Source organism: Maudiozyma barnettii, assembly GCF_903064755.1.
Source record: "Maudiozyma barnettii strain CLIB 1767 genome assembly, contig: KABA2_04, whole genome shotgun sequence".
NCBI lineage: Eukaryota > Fungi > Ascomycota > Saccharomycetes > Saccharomycetales > Saccharomycetaceae > Maudiozyma > Maudiozyma barnettii.
Window position 1 is genome coordinate 41,027 of NW_024545241.1, and position 24,006 is coordinate 65,032.

The window sequence follows — 24,006 nt, forward strand, 5'->3', positions numbered from 1 at the left end:
AGACAAATTCACACCCAGTTCCAAACAAAAGTTTTATCTTTTCATATGGACCGTGGGTCTGAATACACTAACTCCGACATGCTCGATTTCTTTCAAAAACATGGTATCATCCCGATCTATAGTTCCACAAGTGATTCATCCTCAAATGGTGTTGCTGAAAGAAGCAATCTCACCTTCTTAAATGATTGTCGTACGCTACTAGTTGCTAGTCATCTTCCAAACAGTTTATGGTTTAATGCTGTAGAATTTGCCACTCTTATGAGAAACGCTTTTATAAATTCTACCAACAACCTCTCACCCCGCGGCAAAGCGGGACTCGCTGGTTTAGATGCTAGTACTATTCTACCATTCGGTCAAGAAGTAGTAGTTCACAATCACAAGGTTAAGAACAAGTTACATCCCAGAGGTATTACAGGTTTTGCTCTATCTCCTTCCAAGGAATCTCATGGTTATTTAATTTATATTCCTGCCAATAAACAGACCATTGACACTGCCAATTATTCGCTTGTAAAAAATTCTACCAACGACCAAACACCTGAACAACAATCCGCATTTGATGACTTGATTTCTTTATATGAAGATACTACTGATGTTATATTACCGGTAAATGATACGACAGACACGACAAACATCGCAACTTCCAACCAAAATAATGATGATGATGATATAGATGGTGATGAATCTCCTGTCTCACATATTGCTGCTATGGGTGGTATCCCAACTCCTCTAGACAACGAACTGGATGACATTCCACTTGATGCTCTAGAAGACATACTCGATCTTAACTCACCTAATGTTGGTACTACAGCTGGCAACAACTCAAATGATGGCAAACATGAATCCAATAATGAGAATACTAATGACCCAAATGATATTTCCCAAACGAATGATCTCATAAATGATACTCAAACTGACAACAATGATGATATTGATGAACCAAATGATATTTTCCAAGCCAATGATATAGAAAATGATACCACTAATAACATTGTTGATGCCCTTGAACACACCGATAACAACGACAATATCTTACCTAGTTTGGGTGGTAGAGAAAAAATTGACTCAATGAGAAAGGATAAAATTCCATCTCTATCAATTTACAATAATCCAAAGAAAAGGAATATCTCAGACAGAATTAAAGAAAATCCACTAAGAACATATAAAACTAAGCAAGATAGTAAAAATAGATTTAAGGATCAAGAAGAATACGACACAGAATTACCAAAGACTCGAAAACAAAGAGTTAAATACTTGAAGGCATCAAAACGAATTCTACAAACAAAACATATCAATCCATCGTTAAACTATTTTGATGCTATTACACATAACAAATCACAAAGTGAACGTACGTTATTTAAAGCCGCTTATGATAAAGAAATCAACCAACTTCTTAAAATGAATACATGGGAAACATCCAAATTACATGATTCCAATGATATTCCAAAAAAGAAAATAATAAACTCCATGTTTATATTCACTACTAAAAGAGATGGCTCTAAAAAATGTCGATTTGTGGCTAGAGGTGATCAACAACATCCAAGTACTTACGATGAAGATGCTATATCCAATACTGTACATCATTATGCACTAATGTCAACACTAGCAATTGCTTTAGATTCAAAGAAATATGTTGTTCAACTTGATATTTCATCCGCTTACTTATATGCTGACTTATCTGAAGAACTATACATTAGAACTCCGCCACATATGTCAAAGAAAGGAAAAGTAATGAAACTACAAAAATCACTATATGGTTTAAAACAATCTGGTGCAAATTGGTATAACACTATTAAGAAATACTTAATTACTAAATGCAAATTAGAAGAAGTTAAAGGCTGGTCATGCGTTTTTAAAAACGAAAAATTAACTGTATGTCTATTCGTTGACGATATGATAATTACATCACAAAATCTAGAAGATGCTAATGAATTCATCTCTGAACTAAAGAAAAAATTCGATACCAAGATCGTTAACCCAGGTATTCCGGACAAACAAAGTTATGTGTATTACGACATTTTAGGTTTAGAAATAGAATATCAAGTTGGAAATAAAATGGTAATAGGTATGGAAAAGTCACTTGAAAATAAACTAACTACGTTGGATGTTCCACTTAATCATTCTGGACAACCTATTAAAGCTCCTGCACCTCCGGGTACTGTTATTACTGACAAAAATTATGAAACTACTGAAGATAAATATAAAAAAGACGTTAAATGGTTACAAAGGATAATTGGCCTGGCATCGTATATAGCCTACAAATATAGGTTCGATATCCTTTACTATGTGAACACTTTGGCTCAACATACATTATATCCAAGTAGTCAAGTAAAACAGTTAGCAAGATTAATGATACAATATCTATGGGACACAAAAGACAAGAAATTAACCTGGCAAATTACAAAAGAAAATACGAACAATTTACAAGCTATTACTGATGCTGCTTTTGCAAATCTAGATGGTTATGGTTCTCAAGTCGGTTACTTCATTAAATTAAACAACAAGATTATTGGTGGATCATCATCAAGAGCGAAACTCACATGCACATCATCCACTGAATCTGAAATTTATGCTGTTAGTCGTGCTATACCAATGTTAGACAGTTTAAGACAATTGATCCCTGAAATAAGCAAAAAAACGATAATTCCAGAAATCAAATGTGACAGTACATCAACGATAAACATTGCTAAATCTGAAGATGATAAAAAGTTCAGAAATAGATTTTTTGGTACTAAGGCTATGAGAATTAGAGATGAAGTTCAAAAACTAGGTTTACACATGGAATACATCAAAACTGAAGACAACATGGCAGATATACTTACAAAGCCATTGTCATACAAAAGATTTTTGAAACACACATCACACTGGATAAATTAGAACATTCAAGATATGGGTGGTATGACGGAAATTATGTGAAATTGAGATATCTCAAATGTATTACAAAGCATGTTAAAAAATGAAACAAAATATGTGGCATTATGAAACAAAATATGTGGCATTATGAAACAAAGTTAATCGTATTATGAAACAAAACATAATTCGAACCTCAATTGATATTGGAATAAAAATATATATAAAAACAAAGAATTCTGAACTTACATTCTGAGTTAGATTCTATTCGTTCTATAAATTATATACAAGACAAATAATCACTTACAAATAGAAGAGAAATATAACAATTATATTTTGCTTACCTAACATTAAAACTTAAGCTACACCATTCACCTCTATACCTAACACCTTTAATAATGAACGAATATAAGTCTAACCACACTATGTCTGCTTCAGCTCATAGATATCAATCGTTTAGGTAGCAAGAAGAAATGATATATTGGTAAAATTAAATAATATATAAAGACAAAGAATTCTGAACTTACATTGGAAGTTAGATTCTATTCGTTCTATAAATTATATATAATATAAAGAGACCGATCGATTATCATATTAAAAAATGTCCGAATTAAATAAAGTAAAGATTGAAGAGACTAATAGAGGCAAACACTCTATCTCAGATTCTCTACATTTTTTAATATATTTCCGACAATATTCCCATCAAGTTTAACAACAGAAACTGTTGAATATGTAGCGGCAGCACTAAAAAGGCTAACATTAGCTTAACCTAACTGAAGGTGAAGGTAGCTAATATAAGTAGAATTTAGAGTGTGCTGCACTGTCGTATATATAATAACACCTGATATATACTGCATAATGTAGTATTCGTTCCCCCTACATTGGGTTTATTGGACCTACATAGTCCAACGTTACTATGCACAAAAGATGAGCAGTTTAACAACAGCAACTCTGTTTAACAACGTTACTATGCACAAAAGATGAGCACTTTAACAACAGCAACTCTGTTTAACAGCAACTCTGTTTAACAGTTAAGGGGTCGCTCTATTGTTAGATTCTTATATTATGTTTTCAACAGTTTTAGATATAACAAATTCTAAAATCTTATTCCTCGTGGCCCAATGGTCACGGCGTCTGGCTACGAACCAGGAGATTCCAGGTTCGAGTCCTGGCGGGGAAGATTCTTTTTTAAAAAACTTTTTTTTAATTTACATCTACTAATAATTAAGAATGAAATACTACTATTTGTTCTGTCAATTTTTTTATTTTATCTATAACGATGATATCTTTGAATCTGTAATATAACTATGGGTATATACCTTCAAATTTAAATCGTTGAATACGAGTTGCTTCCCGTTGACGTTGCGAAAAGGAAAAAACGAAATGCCTGGGAAAAAATAATGCTTTTGCCAGTGAAATTTATTACATAAAATTTCACATATACATAACTACTAATTACTATATTTCTTTGACATGACCCTTTTGTTTAGTATTGAAGATATACTTTACTTGCAAAAGAGAGGATACACAACAAACAATTAATACATCATGTCCGGTCGTCAAGGTGGTAAATTAAAACCTCTAAAGCAGAAGAAGAAGCAACAAAATGATGATATGGATCCAGAGGAAAGGGCCTATAAGGAAAAGCAAAAGGCAGATGCCGCCGCTAAGAAGGCTATGATGCAAAATATCAAGGCTGGTAAGCCATTAGTTGGTGGTGGTATCAAGAAATCTGGTAAGAAATAGATCTTTTCCAACGTCCGTATATTCTACTATATATCATTTATGTATCATTTATACATACTTAATCAATCAACGTTCACCCATTAAAAGTGTTTTTTTTACCACTATCGATGTTTTTTTGTATGGTCAACAGAGGGTAACAAGTATTATTTATTTTCTTAGTCAAACTGAAAGCGAATTTCAAAGAGACGAAGCTATAGAAGAAGACCAACAAACAAACTTTGACAGATTCCATTGTTGAAATTAGGAAATAAGATTGGATTTAACAGGCTTTAACAACGTGAATTGTTTGAAAATCTTATTACTATCTGCTAGTTCTATTTGTTTGTTTTGAGATACGTATATCACATCGCCCTAATATAACCTCTATTCCTGTTCAGTATAAATCAACATAATAAAAAATGAGTACAACGCCAAGTGCTACACAACAGACCAAAAAGTCTGGAAAGACTCTGAGTAAATATAAGATTGTGTTCCTAGGGGAACAAGGTGTAGGTAAGACTTCCTTAATAACAAGGTTTATGTATGATACCTTTGATGACCATTACCAAGCTACTATTGGTATAGATTTCTTATCAAAGACAATGTATTTGGATGATAAGACTATTAGATTACAATTATGGGATACAGCTGGACAAGAAAGGTTTAGATCTTTAATTCCTTCATATATTAGAGACTCCAGAGTTGCTATTGTAGTGTACGATATTACTAAGAAGAAATCATTTGATTTCATAGATAAATGGATTGAAGATGTGAAAAATGAAAGAGGTGAAGAGAATGTTATACTTTGTATTGTTGGTAACAAGAATGATTTGACAGATGAAAGACAAGTCACTATAGAGGAAGGTCAAGAGAAGGCTAAAAAACTAGGTGCTAAAATATTTATGGAAACCTCAACAAAAGCTGGATACAATGTAAAGAATTTATTTAAGAAAATAGCAAAATCATTACCTGAATTTCAAGAGTCGAATTCAAACATTATTAACGAAACTACTGGAGCAGCTAGTAAGACAAATGATAATGCTGCAGGAACAAATGGCGCTACTAAAGCAGGTGTCATAGATATCTCTACCACTGATGAACAGGAACAAGGTGGCTGTCAATGTTAATGTATTGGCCGTTTCCTATTCAAGAATGCATATGTTATTTTAACCATTCTTTATTTACCTTCTCCAACTTTATCTGTTTGGTTTTGTATGTTTTGGATTTGAGTTTTTCTCATTCCCCTAATGCTTTAAACAAACTTACTGTAGTTCATTACTATCATAAATGCATGTAATATTTCATAATATATAAAACATATTAAAATATATATAAACGGTCAATAATATATTGAAAAATATCATAATAACTCTTCTTTATAAAATGAAAGGCTATTACTTCATTCACATCTTATCAAATTGAGTGTCCACGTATTTGCCATCTCTTAGAAGTGTTTTGCATAATTTTGGCATAATTTCAACTTGTAATGGTTCCAAAGGAAATTTTTCCCCGTCAATGGAATAGAGCCCATTCGGACTTGAAATGTCATCAAAATTATCAGCAGAATCTGGTGTACCCTCCCTATAACTATTACTACTAATTTCTTTGTCGGAGTTTTTTGGGATCAATCTGTATGCCAAAATTTTAGAATGAAGAACTTCAGGTTGTAAGACGTGTGATCCTTTATCTAAAGCCAATAAAATAGGAACCATCCTTGTGAATGGTGTTCGAGAATCTGTAATAACCATATCCATACATCCATCGGAAGGTAATGCAGCAGGGAAGAATTTTGTATCGGCTGCGACATAGGGCATCTTGCCTGAATAAAATATACCAAGATTGTTTGTAACATGTGGGTCAATTCTTTCCCAATCATCGGGAACACCATTTTCGAATTTATATTTCAATTGGAAATCACTTTCTGTAACAAAATTATTAATATCAGTCTCAGTTGAACCCGTTTCATCTTGTATCGTTATTGCGTTAGTCAAATAAAGATTGTCAGAAGTATTGGTTATTGATGTTTCGTCAGATTCTATATCGCTTTCATAATCATCATCTCCAATATATCTAATCTCAGGTTCTGTTAATTCAGGTTTCTCAAGTATATCTACTTCGGTATCTTCTAATTTCCTCTTGTACTTAAGATAATGAGATTTTAAATCGTTTTTGCTTTTCGCATGGTATTTCACATATATGTCACATGGATATTTTTTCCTTTGTAAGATATTAAAAGCTACACCTAATTCAAACCTAGCAGGTCCCATCCATCTAATAAACTCCGTATTGATATCAGATTCAGCAATTATACCATACGTTTGACTTAAAAATGATAAACGGGGGAATGTTGACCTTGTGGATGGTTGACTACAGCACATAATATCGATCCTTTTCTCTACAGATTTGATTAAAAATAGAGTTGCATATGAGGGGTTATTGGTCCAGTGACATGATACACTCATGGCATTACCAGAACCACATGGTATTTCTGTTATCGCTAACTTATTGAACGCTTCAACACGATCTGGTCTTTGAAACAACCCATTAATTACCTCATGTGGGATACCATCACCGGATGCACATGCAATTGTGTCGTATTTGTTTATATCTATATTTTTGACGATGTCTACAGCATGGCATGGATATTTTGTATAAGCTACATCGACTTTAAAATTGCTAGCAAGAAGTAATGGTTTTGCTTTCTTCTTAAATATTTTTTTTGCATTTTTTTTGCCTCCAAATGGATTAATGATGACCAGTATGGATCTTTGGCGTTTTGAGTTTCTGTAACTCCTGCTTAAAATTTTTTCTATTACTTCTTGTTTTGTACCACTATTCTCAATGACCAAAGTCAATGATTTGGGTTTGACATCGTGCCTAGTTGGTTTTGCGAATGTTATTTCAATAATATGCTGGTTAGGAAGACGGCTCATTTGAACTGGTATTGTTTTAATTCTTTCTTCGTTTTCTACAGATCCTGCATTTAGGATTCTATCATAGGATATCACTGTGTTTGTTGGGAATTGACCATTCATTGAACTATAGTTAGTCGAATTCTTCCTTGAATTCTTAATATCGGTTTTAAATTTATGGTTTTGAGTGCTTGTAGTGTCTACCGAAGAATTTGAAGATGTGTCGTCGTCTCCGTCATCACTTAAACATGTAACACAGCTGATCAATGATGCGGTTTCAAAAGAACTGTTATTGTCTACACTACTCCTAAAACTCGTAGCACTACTTGAAATGCTCGTCCTACTTGCCGAAAATTCCTTTGACATTCTTCCCAACTCTTTCTCGGACAGTTCAGATGTTGTTGGTTTCCTTGATTTGATCAGTATTCCTTTCTCCGTCAAAATAGCTAAAGATATCGGTCCTTTATCCTTATGCCTATGTTTTCTCTTTTTTCTTTGTGCTGTATGAATATCGTTATTGTTACTGGTGTCTTCCAAATGAGAATTATTGTTGGTATTATTATAGAGAACTGTATCATCATTCAATGGTAATTGCGGTTGTACTATATTTTTATTTGATAAGCATGGACGTAGTAACATTCTTTCATGTTTCGATAAATCGTGCGGTACTTTTTTTAATGGGTATGAAGTTTTATCGTTTTCTCTGTTTTCTTGGTTTTCACGTTGAACCTCTGAATTGAACTCATTGGTCAAACCATTTGAATTGATTACTGGAGAAGATGATGGGTATGATGTGATATCTTTAGAAATTATAGAAGAGGAGTTATTAGATTCATTTCTTGAAGATAAATCGATTGAATTATCGCTGTTGGTGTCTCTAATAGCAACATTCTTGTTATCAATTTCAAAATGCAGAGATTTTTTCTTTGGTTGGTCTACAGAATCAGGTTTACCACCTGTTACAGTATTTTCCTTTTTCTTACCATTTAAAGCAGGTTTGCTTTGGGTTTTATTTGATTTTCTTATAAACTGCAACGTTGGAAAATTGGTATGAGTGTGGCTAAGATGGGGTAAAGGTAATCGATAGATCTCAATCAAAAAAAGAAAATAGAGAAATCGAAACAAATTCTTGGGTGTAATTTTATTGACTAACTCTTAGAGATAAATCAAATACTATACTGGATGATATATTTATGACTTGTTTCTAAAATATATTAGTTTGAAGCTAGTTTTCTTGTGTTCCTTAATTATTGAAGATCAGCAAATTTGTGAAGGGTATCCTCGGTTTAGAAAAATAGTATCTGTAAATATATATAAATTGTAAGCAAACTATCGATGATCAGTTTATTAACTCACAAGCAAAAGCCAAAATGGAAAATGAAATGGAAAGGTTATGTAAATATGTGTCTGTGTGTTAAAAACAGAGTTGATGTAACTAGTTCCTTTGCCAAATCTATTCTTTTTAACAAAAATACGTGTTACTGCACCTATCGGATAAACTTCTATTTTTTTTTATAAAAACGCTTCTTTGTTTCAGTGGGTTTATATTTCCCTATAATTCTCTGTTAATATTTTATTACGTAAAGCAGAGAATACAAGATAACATAGATTCTAACGTCAATTATACTTGAATCATTTATAAAATATAGATATTTGTAATTTAAAAGTAAAGTGTTAGGTTAATGACAAGTAGTCTCATGCTTTAATTCTATAACATCTTACGATGAGAGTGCATTCTTCGATTGAACAGTCTTGCCGGGATTCGTCACTCGTCCCTACATATCTCTCTCTCTCTCTTTCTCTCTCTCCCTCCTCCTCCACCTTCTCCTCCCAGGGAATGTCTGATCCTTCATCCTTTCTCAGACTTCCCATTTATATATTGATATAACAGCCAATGCTAGTATGCCAATGTATATTTATATAGTTCTAAGGTAAGGGAATAAGGAATGAGATTATCACCCCGCCGCGTAGGATAGAGAGTGATCAAAGAGTATTTAAAAGAACAATACAATAAAGAGGCAGTTAAAGAGAAAGAATCTGGGCATCTATCTTCTGTTTAACGTATCATATTGAAAACAGCGCATCCTCATCAGTAGTAGTAGTATATTAGGGAAATTTTTTTTTGCTAAGAAGACGCATATTGAAGAAGTGGGCGCAGTTTTGTTCATATTTTCTGTTTCTATAGGAGCAAGTTTTTTGCCAAGCGCATTTTTGTCACTCTGTATAGCTGTCTTGGCAGAGATTGTTTATTTGATACGTAGATTTTCTTGGGAAATCATTAAATGGTCTATATTGTTCATGGATGAGTTATTCTATAAATATATATATGTGCATGTGTATATATAGGGGATGATGAACAGGTATAGGCGGAGCGTAAAGGTTTGAAGATATATTTACTTAATTAAGGCTCAGAGTCTGGGAATCTGATTTTAGAATCGTTGACTATCACAGCACCATTAACATCTTGGTCTCTTGATCTAATTTGTAATGATAATGGTAATTGATTACCACCGGATGGTGTTCCAATTAAATGTGGTAATGTCTCCGCAGTAAAATTTATGGTTTCTCCCGGTCCATCAGAATCCCTCTTGATATCATTAATATCAAATGTATACCAAGATTCATGTGCTTCGTCGTTGAATTCAATAGGCGATTCGATATTTGTTTCAATATTGGAATTATTTGATGTCCCTGGTAGTTGCCCATCTGTTGTAGTATCGGTATTAGAGGCTGCCATGTTCGTATTATTAACAATGTTATTGGATCTGGAACGTAATGGAACCACAGATGGTTTCACTTTACCATTTTCATCAAACACCGCTAACCTACAAATCGGACAAGTTTGAGATCTTTCCATCCAATTTTTTAAACAAGATAAATGTAACATATGACCACATGGTAACTTTTTAGGTCTCTTAAACTTCTTAATATTGTCGATATCTTGTTGTGTCAATAGTTCCTTTTTCATTTCCTTTTCATTTTCATTCTCTTCGTGTCTTAATATTTTATCTGATGGAATCGAGACTAAATCATCCATACATACGATACAAATATTATCATGATCCATTAAATCCATAATTTCAATATTTGGTAATTTATCATCTAACTGTCTATTATTCTTGTATATTTTCCACAGACTAGTAATACCTTTGTATAACGACATTATGTCCCATATTATATCCTTAATCACTACAACTTGTAAACGGTACAATATCAATACATGCAATATCATCTTTGCTATTCTCGACACAATATCAATTATTTTCTCATATATGAATTTATTCTCTAAACCGTCATCTACTTGATCGTCATCATCTTCATCTTGATCTATCTCATCCTCAGATGGTATATCTGATTCATCTGTATCAGATAGAATCTCTGTATGGATCCTTTCATGGTGATGATGGCGACGTTGTTGCCTTCTATCATTAAGATAAAACTCGTAATAATTCAATATAGTATGAGACATTAACTCTAAATGATCCACAAATAAGACGCAGAATTCCATTCCAAATAATAAAAATACACTCATATAACTATCGTACCTACCTTTAATCTTGGCTTGGAAATGTCCTATACCAATATTAATAACCTGTAAGTCATCATCTGTTAAATCATCTTTAAATATATATTTAGTCCAAAAATAATGTGATACCCAAAACTCTGTCGCACCAAATATGATCAAATTTCTTATGTATTGTGAAAAGATTAAATTTCGAAATTTGGTTTCACTATTTATTGCTTGTAATCTTTGTTCTAATCTATCCTTTAATATCCAATGATATATCTTTAAAGCAATTAGACCTCCAGAGAGGCCAAGTAATGTCATTAAATGATATTCAGAGAACATCGAAGTCATAATAATTATCCCTAATACAGAGAAAGGGACTCTTTCGAAGATATGTTCTTGTTCTATGAGTCTTAACTCTCCGAATAGCATCCATGTTAAGGCATTCCATATTAATGCAAGATTTAAAAGTCCAAAAACCATTAGGATCAGCAGATTGACGCCACTATTCAACTTTAAAGACATTTGTAGAAATGTCCTTGAAGAATTATATGAATGGATTATAGCAGAAATAGTGAGTATGTATATCGCTACTGTAAAAGCAGCGAGTTGTTTTCTTCTCGTTGCTGTAAGCATATTTGTGATTCTAGGGGAAACTTTTATATTAGAAAGACCTCAATCGTATTGATACAGAAATTTACTTTACAGAAATTCAAATACCTTTTAAATTGATCTAAACATATAGTCTCTTTACAATGTTTGTAATAGAAATATGGTTAATCTTTAAAACTCAACAAAAAATCGAATATCAGTTCTCAAAGTGTAATATTAATATTATATCTTGATGATTTCTTTTTATTATTACCGAAATTAACCTGTGCAAGTAATAGCAAAAAGGCCACTACTACGTTAATATTTAATTTCCAACACATAGAAATAATACGCCTACTATGTGTACCTAACCAACCGACATAGTAAAGTTAACTATTATTTCTACTCTGTCTGAGCGCGCGTTGTCACTCCATTTTCTTTGTGAATATGGCGGAGTCTCCACAATCCCATAAGTTACCCTCTTTTTATAATAATATCACGTGACTCATTTATAAGTATTTCTTAAATATCTGTTTTTTTAAATTTTTTAAAAATATTAAGGTCCCTTGGCCCAGTTGGTTAAGGCGTGGTGCTAATAACGCCAAGATCAGCGGTTCGATCCCGCTAGGGACCATTTAATTTTTTTTGCCCAATTTTATGTCTTTATTTACAGCTGACATGGGTAATTTTCTAAAACATAATCAATCATAGTTGCTATGGATGTGATGTGCTTGAATATTTTATCGTTACTGACATATATTTTAAGAAATAAGTTATATAGTCTTTTCAATTATTATTATGTGTCATTACTTAGTATTCTTACAATAAAAAATGACGAAATAGTGCATATAATGAATATAACGTGTTTAACGTTATGTAAACTATGTACAAATATAAAAAGTAGAAGAAAGTACGTTGTATTAATAGATATTTTATAGTTTTTTCAATTAAAAGATACATAAAAAAATTATTTTATTAATACAAATTGGATGGTGGGTATGTATAGATATATATATGTATGTATATATATGTATAATAAAGAGAATAAAACCGTTTTAGAATATCGAAAGAAGATCATGAAAGAAAATAAATAAAATAGAGGAAGATAGATATACATCTGTTCTACTTTCTTGTCTTCTTTTCTACTTTCAATAATAAAGCTTTATTAATATGTGGTAAGACACCACCAGAGGCAATAGTAGCTCTAATTAAGGAATCCAATTCATCATCACCTCTAATAGCCAATTGTAAATGTCTTGGTGTAATTCTTTTCACTTTTAAATCCTTAGCGGCGTTACCTGCTAATTCTAACACTTCAGCGGTCAAATATTCTAAGACAGCAGTTAAGTATATGGCAGCTTTGGATCCGACTCTAACTTTACCGCTAGCGTTTCTCTTCAAGTAACGCTTGATTCTACCTACTGGAAATTGTAGACCAGCTCTAGAAGAAGACGATTGAGCCCCTAGATTAGCTGAATCCCCGCCTGTCTTACCTTTACCACCGTGTGCTTTACCTCCTGACATAATTGTTTGTTTGTGAGTGTATGTTATTACAGAGTAGTTATAATCTTATACTCAAAAGTAAAATAAAACTAAATAAACCTGTTAGATCCAAATTGTATATATATAGATATATAGATATTATTACTGAGCTCCTTCTTCTTAAGACTGCGAACCCTGTCTTAGTTCTTCTTCTACAAGTTTAATTGTTGATTTGTTTACAAAATGTTTCTTTGTTTGTTTATTTTTCTTTTCTGTTTTCTCGTTGCCGCCCCCAACCGCTTTCATCAGAGAGGATTTCATTATCAACAAACGACCAAAGAGAGGAAAACCCACACAATTTTTGAAACAGACCGTGAGGGTAACCCCAAAAACAAGAGCAGAGAAAATGAATTTCGCGTTGGAACGGCTGAACACATTTAATGTTAAAATACTCTCTTTCTCTCTGTTAAGTTATATCATGGGTCAGAGTAAGGATAATGGTGAGTGGGTGTGCTGTTCAAACCCTCCACACGCCAATTCTTGCATCTATATTATCAGTTTCTCTTTGAGATACTCAGTTTCTTAGCCAGTACTACATATATATACGTATATACTTATGTACTTATTTACATATATATATGTACCATTGGCTAGTCCAAGCAACACACGCATACAAAAGGAAGTCAGCCATCTCATTCTACTAGAAGGTAACTAACAGATAAAACCCCATAGTATAGAGATTGGTGCTATTATTGCTCGTCACTACCAGGACTTGCTAACAACGTGGTCCACAATCAAAAATTTGAGTGGAAATTCTTTACATTTTCCCGATTGGGTTATATATGTATATAGGCATATCTGTCTGCACGGGTTTTTTCCGCGCGGGTGTGTGTTAGCTAAGCGATTGAAAGACAAAGAGAAAAATTTGGTGATAATCGTACGAGTTACACATACCTCAAGATTGCTTTGACAGATTTACTCTGCAATATTTGATTAATTAACAATGTTATTTGGTAAGACAGAACAGCTGCTTTCAGGTCTCTTGCGTTGTAGTGACTTTTTTCAAAAGATAATATACTTCTTATCCCTCGTGGGTGCTTATTATTTACTATTATTGTATTCGATAATCATCATCATACCTTATTCTATCTCTTATTCATACAACCGTTTCTGTTTTATTTCTCCTGTATTGCAGCCACATCATCTCTCTATTGCATTACAAATAATAATAATAATAATATATTGATTTTGAAACAAGACAAAAAATAGAATGTTGGTAGATAGACTTGTACGACCTTATGGTCTCCGCGACTTACTACTCCTTTTCTTATTCCTTACATTGATTGTTCCTATAACGGATGCTGCAAAGGATAAGAAACCAAAAATTGCTTCTAATTATGCTCCAAAGAGAATTAAATGTCCTCATGACTCAAACCAGTCGTTACTAAGAGAAGCAAATTCTATCTCATTTGAAGAATCACAGTGGTTACGTAAAAGAAAAGAAGTCACGGTACCTGCTTTAAAAGAGTTCTTGTTGAGAGCCACAGAGAATTTCGAAGATAACTCATTCGTCGATTTACTCTTCCAGAATGATAATGATGATAATGATAATGACGATAATGTCAACGTTCCAAAGATTGGGATCGCTATTAGTGGCGGTGGTTACAGATCAATGTTGACTGGGGCAGGTGTCCTTGCAGCAATGGATGATCGTACAATAAACTCAACAATAAATGGACTTGGTGGACTTCTACAATCGACTAGTTACATTGCAGGTGTTTCTGGTGGGAATTGGTTAGTAGGTTCTTTGGCATGGAATAATTGGACCTCTGTACAATCTATCATAGATAATTGGAATATAGACGATAAAGACGATGATGTTGAAGATAACACTGATAGTATCGGGGTCTCAGAGACTGAAGATGTGACAATAGAAGAAGATGCGGATTATGAAGTAAACCCGATTTGGGATCTTCATGACTCTATTATTTCTCCAGGTGGGATGAATATATTTAAATCTGCTAAAAGATGGGATCATATCTCGAATGCAATTCAAGCTAAGCAAGATGCAGGTTTTGAAACTTCTTTGACTGATGTATGGGGTAGAGCATTGTCCTATAATTTTTTCCCAAATTTAAATAGAGGTGGGATCGATTATACTTGGAGTTCATTACGAAACTCAAAAGTCTTCGGAGATGCTCAAATGCCTTTCCCTATAAGTCTTTCAGATGGTAGATACCCAGGTTCTAGTGTTATTAATTTGAATGCAACTTTGTTTGAATTTAATCCATTCGAAATGGGTTCTTGGGATTCTTCTTTGAATGCATTCTTTGACGTTCGATATTTGGGATCCAATGTATCTAACGGTATACCAATTAAGCCTTACGTAAAGACACACAGTTTGACTACGTCGACAAATAAAGACAACACAGATGTTGTAGAGGACGACATCGAGGACGGTAAGGAATGTATTATCGGGTATGATAACACTGCATTCATTATGGCAACATCCTCAACTTTATTTAATCAATTCTTATTAAGAATTAACTCTACAAAATTACCTGTTCCAAAATTTATCACGCGGTTAGCAACTCATTTCTTAAACGATCTATCACAGGATTATAACGATATTGCCGTGTATCATCCGAACCCTTTTAAGGATTCGAAGTTTGTACTAGATAATTTCACAACAAGTATCACCACCTCTGATAGTTTATACTTGGTGGATGGTGGTGAGGATGATGAGAATATCCCATTTGTTCCATTGATTCAAAAGGATCGAGATTTGGATATCATATTTGCTTTGGATAGTTCTGCAGATATGAAATTGCAATGGCCAGATGGGTCCTCTTTGGTTCATACTTATGAACGTCAATTCTTTAAACAAGGTGATGGGATGGCATTCCCTTACGTTCCAGATACTAATACATTTACTAATTTGGGATTAAATAAGAGACCTACTTTCTTTGGTTGTGATGCATCAAATATGACAGATCTAGAATATATCCCTCCTTTGATCGTATATATGCCAAATTCAGAATATTCATTCCAGAGTAATCAAAGTGCATTCAAACTATCTTATTCTGAGACTCAAAGAAGGCAAATGATTCAAAATGGGTTTGAAATTGCAACGAGGAATAATTTCACGGATGATCCAGATTTCTTAAGCTGTATTGGATGTGCTATTATGAGAAGAAAACAAGAATCTTTAAATATCACATTACCAATCGAATGTGAATCCTGTTTTGTGACATACTGTTGGGATGGTGAATTAGATACTACAGAATTGCCAGATTCTGAAAAGGATTGGCATCATTCGTTTGTCTACGAAAATGGTAAACCAAATGACACTAATTCCACCGCAAAAGGTTCTGGAACGTTTTCATCTTTCCGATATGGTGATTCTCCATATTTGAGAGATTCAAATTCCAAAGATATTAAGGACCATTCAGACGAAGATCAATACAAGAACACAAAAATCTTCACTGGGACTCTGATCAACATCAAATTCATCATGTTGTTGCTGTGTATAATGACATTTTTGGTAGGGTTGATCTAGGGACATTATTGTTTCTAAGTGCCCCCAGTTCTCCTTTAAAAATGATAGAAATAGTAAATGTCTAGCATTTCTTTTTCCTTGCCTACCATCTACACAATTCAAGTTCAAAAAACAGCAAAATTTAAAAATAAAATACATTCAAGCATACAAATATCATTGATACACTACATAAATTTATAAATTCAATATATTTTCAATATAGCCAAGTTAACTTCTACGAGGTCTTCAACTATAGAGGAGGTCTTCATCTTATATTTACCAGGTTTATCACGGCATATTTTTCTTTTATGTTCAGCGCGAGCATTGAGAAGGTTGGAAAATTATGCCAATGAAAGAAAAAAAAAGAAAAATTACAACGCTAAAAAAATTTTCAGGCTCATCTCATCTCATCTCAAAGTACGAAAGAAGTGATATTTAAGAAGATAGTATCATTTATAACAGGGAAACTTTACACTGATCAAGTAGATATATCACCTTCAAATCTGTTAACTGATCCAAAATCATACAAAATGTCATCGAATAAAAAGTCGCCCTATGTTTCCTTCCTAGGCTCTCAGAATTTTAGGTTAAGGATTGTTCTCTCTACACTTTCTGGTAAACCTATAAAGATTGAAAAAATTAGATCTACAGACCTAAATCCAGGTCTAAAGGATTACGAAATATCATTCTTAAGATTGATGGAGTCCGTGACAAATGGTTCTCAGATTGAAATCTCATACACAGGTACTACTGTGATTTATAGACCAGGTATCATCGTTGGAGGATCCCATACACATAATTGTCCTCCATCGAAACCTGTTGGTTACTTCGTGGAACCTTTATTATATTTAGCACCATTTTCAAAGAAGAAATTTTCTATTGTATTACGTGGTATAACCAGTTCTCATAACGATGCTGGTGTAGAGGCTATTAAATGGGGGTTGTTACCTATTCTAGAAAAGTTTGGTGTTAGGGAATGTGCTTTACATACATTGAAAAGAGGTTCCCCACCATTAGGTGGTGGTGAAGTCCATTTGGTAGTTGATACATTGCTTGCACAACCAATAACGATACATGAGTTAGAAAGACCAATGATAAATGCTATTAAAGGTGTTTCTTACTCGACCAGAGTCAGTCCATCGTTAGTCAATAGAATGATTGATGGGGCAAAAAAAGTTTTGAAAAATGTGGGTTGTCAAGTTAATATTACTGCAGATGTTTGGAGAGGAGAAAATTCTGGTAAGAGTCCAGGTTGGGGTATAACATTGATTGGTGAAACTAAGAAAGGTTGGTGTTATCTTGCAGAAGCCATTGGTGACTCTGGTGCCATCCCAGAAGAAGTTGGTGAGATGGTTGCTTATCATTTACTAGAAGAAATTGAATCTAGTGGTGCTATTGGTAGAACACAGTTACCTTTAGCTATAACATTTATGGTTATTGGTAAAGAAGATATTGGTAGATTAAGGATAGCCAAAGCCGAAATAGACGAAAGATTTGTTGTTTTGTTGAGAGATATAAAGACTATATTTGGTACCGAAGTACTATTGAAAGAGGTTGATGATAGTAGCGATCATAGCGATGACTATATAGTTACTATTAAAGGTAATGGTTTTACTAATTCCAATAAGAAAATTGCATAGGAATATTAGTCAAATAGGAGTTGGTTTCCATCTAATGGAGAAGAAGAATATATATATATATATATATATTTATATACATTGTAATATATTTATAAGCATTTTACGACATTTTATTCTATAACAAATTTATGAAAGTGTTTAGTGCCCAAATATATATCGTGAGGTATTAGTAACTACAGGTTATTCGATAAAGCCATATTTTCAATCAAGCCTGTGACCTTCTCCCATGCATTCATATTAAGCTCAGTTGTACTTGAGTTCAATCTTGTCCAATCCTTAAATGCATTAGAAATTAAAAACTGTGTTTCTTGGAAAATAGCAAATTCGAAAAAGATACATTGTCTAATCAACCATGATCTATTTAATTGTTGAACGATGGAAGCTCTATCCTTTTTGACAGAAAGTCTCAACCGATCGTATTCTGTTCCACTTGAGTCAGGTTTACCTTTCATGGATTCTAACCTTTCCATATCAATCTCTATATGTCTTTGTAATTGAGGTATGTTGTTGGTCGCCATTATTCTATATCTTTCAAACATGTTCTTTAAAGATACTAATATGTCGATATATATGGCAAATTTTGGAATTAATTCCTGTGATAATTTGGCAATCTCCTCATCATTCAAAATATTCAGGTCAGATATATGTTTGTTTATAATGGAGAGATTATTATTAATGTCAAGGACAGTTCTATTATTTCCCTCATCAATATCAATAGGGTACATTTTAGAGGTCTCTCCTTGTAAGTCGTTTAGTAGATTAGTCATTATTTTGTTTTCATGTATCTTTTGTTGTAACCTTCTTTGCGATCTCTGGACTATAATATTTACCTTATTCCATGTTTCAATTGTCCTATCAATTGAACCGGCAACGTCATTTAAATGAATTGATAATTCTGGTTTCCACATTTTAATGAAAGTTTTGGTAATTCTTTTGTTATGAAACTCATCAACGGTATCAAATTTATTATTTAATTGTTTTCTCCAAGTAGACAAATCAGTTGGCACAGTCAGGAAGGTCAATACTAAGTCATCCTCTTTTAATATAGGATGTTTCATTATTAAATTAATAAAGGTGTAAAGACCATGTTGTCTTTTCTTGAGAAAAGTGGGATCCAAATTTTGAGAGGTTTTAATCTTCTTAGGTGGTAACTCAGGGATCATTCTAAATGGATACCTCTTTAATAGAACTTCTTGTAACCAATCAAAGTCTGAGTATCTTCTAACAACACTTTTTGAGTCGGATGGTTCGGTGTCTGGAAGTTCTATAGATAACACTAGTTTGTAATTGATGTGTTTAAATAGCAGACCTTCTCGCTCCGGAATCTCTTCGATTGAGACTATATCTGATAACAATGGATTATAACGTTTTCTAGCAGCCTTAATCCATTCTTCCAATTCCTCATTATTAGTCTGTTGTTCAGTTTCAATATTATTTACTTCTGAAGATCCCTCACCTCTAGTAATATTATCGTCAAATATATTTAATGTTGCAGTTAAAGGGTCAGAGAAAGGTGGGAATTTGGCTGACTTATTGGATCCACCCCAAACACCCTGCTCTTCAGAATCATTTTCTTGTTGTTGTTCATCTAGGGAATCTTTAAAGATATTTGTTTCAGAACCAACGGGAGATGAACTGCCAAATATAGAATGACCTGGATTTTCATTATCTATGGTTAAGCTATTAAGTGTCGATGAAACATTGGAATTCTGATTTAATGCGGTTGTTGTAGTCTTATGATTCGCTTCATTACTTTCATTTGCCCCCCAGGGAGATTTCGTCTCATTGCCTGACGCCCAAATGTCATGTTCATTTGAATCATGTACACTCATATTCTCATAAACTAAGTTGCCTTTGTTTTTTTTAGCTTTGTTGATAAAACGTTTAAAGAGATTTCTCCTAATTAAAAGGATGGATTACTATAATAATACTTTTGGATATGTTGTATTGTTGCAATATAAAGAATAACTTCAAAAATGAAAACCAAAGATTGTGAATACTTTTATACAACTCATGTACCATTTTAGATGGACCATTGTTCCCCTGTATATCCATTATCAAAATATTGTCTGATTTCTCATTAAGTCAAGATGTGTAGCGAGCAACAGCAGCGCCCCATCCCCGTATAGAAATTTTGTAAGTTAACCATCTCTAATATGAATGCATCGCAACAATAGAAGATTTTTTACTGGTGACAATATATAGTTATGGGTTCTTTCAACGATAGAATTGGTGGGTATGAATATAAGTTATTTGTTGGTCTTATATAAAGGGTATATATATAAAAGTGATCGTGCTATCTTCCATGTATACGTATATTAAATAATTATATTGATTAGTGTTCGTTATTCATTATCCATTCATTCATTTCCTGAATCGTCTTCGTCTGATTCATCTGAGGACTCATCATCTAGCTCAAACGTTAACCAACTTGGCCATCCTACCTCTTGTCTTAAGAAATTCTTTAATTTTTCCACAAGAAATTGTTCTAGTTTGTCAACGTTTCTTAATGTTGCGCCATTCGGATTGGAACTATAACTCAATTCAGATAGAGTATCATCATCGTTGATCTGGAGATCGTTAGACAGGTTAGTACTAGCATCTGATCCTATCTCAGTTTCTATACTGAGATCCTTGATTATAGCCAGCCTTTCAAGAGGCGACCCAACTTTATCCTTCAGTAAGTCTCCTATGCTTTGTCTACGTGTACTATCATTTTGATCCTCAATATCGCATAGAACACTAAACACAATTCTCTTGCCTTTATTAAATATTCCAATAAGGCATAATATATGTAAAGATACGAATCTAACCTTAATGTTAATGGGTAATGCCATGAATTCCTTTGAAGGGTAGTTTAGTACCAGGGAAGTATTTAATTCTAATTGTAAGTCATCATCATACTTCACTTCGAATAACAACTGCAAGTCATTCTCATCCGTACCAGATGGATTGGGGTTTATACCACTGATTGGTTCTGAGATATCGTGAAGTATTATCTCTGGAGCATGAGAACCTATCTGAAAATCGGTTATGCTTATATGATTTAGGTATGATGGCAATTCTAAGGAGCCAAAAAAACTATTTAATTTATCTCGTATTTGAGCATTTAGAGCAACGTCGTTTTGGAGGTCTTCCCAATGTACTTCAAATGACATTACGCTCTTGAAAATTTTATTAGAAATTGAACTGTGATACTATCCAGACGTAACTTAAACCAACTTATAAGATTATTGAACTTTATTAGTCCTTTAGTTATAATAATAGATTATATATTCTTTTGGTATACATGCGGTTCTTCAACAAAAATGATTTCCTCAACTAATTTGTTACATTTTAGTTTCAACACCAATATTGTTTTTTAAGGCAGAAGACAACCAAATAAATAATAATATAAGGGGAATTCTCCTATAAACAAGTAACCTAAGTTACAAAAGAATTTTCACTTTGTAATAGTGATCTGATATTTCCGACATCTTTATAACAGATTTTCATTAGTCATTTGGGAAGGGTAAACTTTAGGGTTCCAATTGAATTATACTAATGTTTGTGACTAAGCTTATGCCCATATATCGATATGGTAAAATGAAAAGACAAATAAGAATAACGGGTAGAAGATCTTTGTTTAACTTCAACCTAGATAAAAGGAGAAATCAGCTTCAATCCATCCAAACATATAAACTAGTTAGGACATTTGAGACTACCCCGAAACAAGTGTACGAAGTAGTATCGCAGATAGATAAATATAGTGATTTTATTCCATATTGTATCGACTCCTTTATTGACAAAAGGGATTTTATTACGGGAAACCCAATATTGGCAGGCCTGAGGGTAGGGTTTAAGTCATACGACGAACGTTTTACTTGTAATGTTAATTGTCAGGAATTAACTGATAAACAAAATTATATTGTGGAAGCAGTGTCAATATCCCATAATTTATTTAAAACATTATCCACAAAATGGACCATTATCCCAAACCCAAGAAAACAGAATATAGCTCAAGTTGAACTTGTATTAAACTTCCAATTTCATTCGCTTCTATACAACAGTGTATCATCAATATTCGCTGACAATCTTACTAATCTTGCAATGGGAGCCTTTGCTAAGAGAGCGGTTAGTTTGGGATCTAAATAATTAATAAAAAAGAAAAAGTTCATATAATGGTGATATATATTTATATTTATATATACGAAAATGCATGCAAGTAGTGTATAGGGGGTGTATCTTCGTGGTTGTGTATACGTTTTTGATACTCTTTCAAGTGGTATATAACAACATGGTTATCTACAATGGATTAAAGTTCAAATTTTATTATTCGACCTATGGAGAAGATTTATCTTCATCCTGAAGATTCAATAATTCATCCAAATGAACACTTGGCGGTCTAAAATGTTTAACTTTGGCTTCGTTGGGATCAGTTGTCGTAGCATTGTTTCTATTAAATTCGGAGTAGTCATTCATTATAAATTGAGATGTTGAGACAGCTGAGGCTTGTGCTGTTGGTGTACTTATCTCTGAGTTAAAGAAACTTTCATGACTAGCATTTGCACTATTATTCCATTGATGAGTTTCGTTTTGTAAAATTTCAGTAGGTGATATAAACATTGATAATCTAGCATTATTAGCCGGTATGTTCTTTGATGCGGGTCCCTTCGTTTTATTCGATGAGTCTGAGTTTTCAAAAGAATTCAATAGATTCAAGGCAGAATTAGAACCCAAAGAATATAAACTTAATCTAGAGCTTTTAGTCTTTAAGACTTTTTCCCCAAAATCATTATTCTTTTCATTGTCATCATAACTTTCAGATCCACTAGAAACTAGAGAAGCTAGATCAGACCCAAAGAATCCTAGTCCACCACCATTGCTACTGTTATTAGTGATATCACTTCCAAAAGTTGCGTTTCTATTACTAAAGGGATCTGTAAGGTATCCATCTTGCATAGTTTTCACATGATTTTCGTGGCGTGCCCTATACCAAGCTTTAAATCCCAGTATCGCCCAAGTTAGGAACAAAGCTATAATAATTACTCCTAGACAACTTGCAAATGAGATGAAGACAGTTCCATCAGTAGAGGTTCTCATTATCATATTCGGGTTTTTCATTTGATTATTATTTGGTATGGTTACTGGATTTGAAATATAATTCAAACTAGATGTAGTAGTTCTTACAATGGAAGTAATCACACTTGAATTTGAAGTATATATTTGAATCGTAGAATTCGAATATGATGTCACATTTGAATTTGTAGTGTTTGATCCGATTGATGTATTGGTATCTGAATCACCTGTTGCTATAGAACTAGAAGCACTTGTAGTACTTGTAGTGGTCTTTAAACCAGGTAAACCTCTCCTTTGATATGGTTTATATTGAGCTGGAGATGCATTGACAATAATTGATAATATGGATATAAAAAGGAATATAATAGAAATATTATTATACTTCATTCTCATGATTTAATCAAAGTCGGAAGATAAAAATACCGAATTAATGGGGGGTGGAGGTTATGAATCTTAGTTTGGATAGGTTTCCTTGGTGAATTAAGTAAGAGAGATTAGAAGATAATATTTCTTTTACTTAATTCACCAATATATATATATATATAATTGAGAAGAAGAAACTGATGATGTAGGGGGTATTATAATTCTATAGTTCTACATTTCGTATTCATTGAAGAACAGAGCACAGGATATGTCACCATTAAAAGCTCTGTACATAATCGTCAAAATCACATTACAAGCTCAGGAGGGATTCTCTATAATTAA

The 24,006-nt window shown here is 33.1% G+C and overlaps 11 protein-coding genes and 2 non-coding genes across 13 annotated transcripts; 7 read left to right on the plus strand and 6 right to left on the minus strand.

The window, feature by feature from the left end:
* Positions 1-3,954: 3,954 nt before the first annotated feature.
* KABA2_04S00418 lies at positions 3,955-4,027 on the plus strand. Its single transcript has one exon. It is a non-coding gene; the product is annotated as a tRNA-Arg (tRNA).
* Positions 4,028-4,395: 368 nt separating this feature from the next.
* TMA7 (Tma7p) lies at positions 4,396-4,593 on the plus strand (the record flags this gene model as incomplete). Its single annotated transcript, XM_041550092.1, has 1 exon — positions 4,396-4,593. The coding sequence occupies one exon, from the start codon at positions 4,396-4,398 to the stop codon at positions 4,591-4,593; it is 198 nt and encodes a 65-aa protein (XP_041406026.1).
* Positions 4,594-4,991: 398 nt separating this feature from the next.
* Positions 4,992-5,699, plus strand: YPT6 (Rab family GTPase YPT6; the record flags this gene model as incomplete). The annotated part of the gene is made up of 1 exon (XM_041550093.1): positions 4,992-5,699. One exon carries the CDS (start codon positions 4,992-4,994, stop codon positions 5,697-5,699), a length of 708 nt encoding a protein of 235 aa, XP_041406027.1.
* Positions 5,700-5,975: 276 nt separating this feature from the next.
* Positions 5,976-8,123, minus strand: LCB5 (sphinganine kinase LCB5; the record flags this gene model as incomplete). The annotated part of the gene is made up of 1 exon (XM_041550094.1): positions 5,976-8,123. The coding sequence occupies one exon, from the start codon at positions 8,121-8,123 to the stop codon at positions 5,976-5,978; it is 2,148 nt and encodes a 715-aa protein (XP_041406028.1).
* Positions 8,124-9,885: 1,762 nt separating this feature from the next.
* HRD1 (E3 ubiquitin-protein ligase HRD1) lies at positions 9,886-11,628 on the minus strand (the record flags this gene model as incomplete). The annotated part of the gene is made up of 1 exon (XM_041550095.1): positions 9,886-11,628. The coding sequence occupies one exon, from the start codon at positions 11,626-11,628 to the stop codon at positions 9,886-9,888; it is 1,743 nt and encodes a 580-aa protein (XP_041406029.1).
* Positions 11,629-12,143: 515 nt separating this feature from the next.
* Positions 12,144-12,217, plus strand: KABA2_04S00528. The gene has a single exon. It is a non-coding gene; the product is annotated as a tRNA-Ile (tRNA).
* A 488-nt stretch (positions 12,218-12,705) lies between these two features.
* HTZ1 (histone H2AZ) lies at positions 12,706-13,107 on the minus strand (the record flags this gene model as incomplete). The annotated part of the gene is made up of 1 exon (XM_041550096.1): positions 12,706-13,107. The coding sequence occupies one exon, from the start codon at positions 13,105-13,107 to the stop codon at positions 12,706-12,708; it is 402 nt and encodes a 133-aa protein (XP_041406030.1).
* Positions 13,108-14,335: 1,228 nt separating this feature from the next.
* Positions 14,336-16,624, plus strand: PLB3 (lysophospholipase; the record flags this gene model as incomplete). Its single annotated transcript, XM_041550097.1, has 1 exon — positions 14,336-16,624. The coding sequence occupies one exon, from the start codon at positions 14,336-14,338 to the stop codon at positions 16,622-16,624; it is 2,289 nt and encodes a 762-aa protein (XP_041406031.1).
* Positions 16,625-17,133: 509 nt separating this feature from the next.
* Positions 17,134-18,243, plus strand: RCL1 (rRNA-processing endoribonuclease; the record flags this gene model as incomplete). Its single annotated transcript, XM_041550098.1, has 1 exon — positions 17,134-18,243. One exon carries the CDS (start codon positions 17,134-17,136, stop codon positions 18,241-18,243), a length of 1,110 nt encoding a protein of 369 aa, XP_041406032.1.
* A 173-nt stretch (positions 18,244-18,416) lies between these two features.
* On the minus strand, positions 18,417-20,075 carry MVP1 (Mvp1p; the record flags this gene model as incomplete). Its single annotated transcript, XM_041550099.1, has 1 exon — positions 18,417-20,075. One exon carries the CDS (start codon positions 20,073-20,075, stop codon positions 18,417-18,419), a length of 1,659 nt encoding a protein of 552 aa, XP_041406033.1.
* Positions 20,076-20,603: 528 nt separating this feature from the next.
* MDM12 (ERMES complex subunit MDM12) lies at positions 20,604-21,401 on the minus strand (the record flags this gene model as incomplete). The annotated part of the gene is made up of 1 exon (XM_041550100.1): positions 20,604-21,401. One exon carries the CDS (start codon positions 21,399-21,401, stop codon positions 20,604-20,606), a length of 798 nt encoding a protein of 265 aa, XP_041406034.1.
* Positions 21,402-21,786: 385 nt separating this feature from the next.
* On the plus strand, positions 21,787-22,377 carry COQ10 (ubiquinone-binding protein COQ10; the record flags this gene model as incomplete). The annotated part of the gene is made up of 1 exon (XM_041550101.1): positions 21,787-22,377. The coding sequence occupies one exon, from the start codon at positions 21,787-21,789 to the stop codon at positions 22,375-22,377; it is 591 nt and encodes a 196-aa protein (XP_041406035.1).
* Positions 22,378-22,563: 186 nt separating this feature from the next.
* Positions 22,564-23,694, minus strand: CSI2 (Csi2p; the record flags this gene model as incomplete). Its single annotated transcript, XM_041550102.1, has 1 exon — positions 22,564-23,694. The coding sequence occupies one exon, from the start codon at positions 23,692-23,694 to the stop codon at positions 22,564-22,566; it is 1,131 nt and encodes a 376-aa protein (XP_041406036.1).
* Between the last annotated feature and the right edge of the window lie 312 nt (positions 23,695-24,006).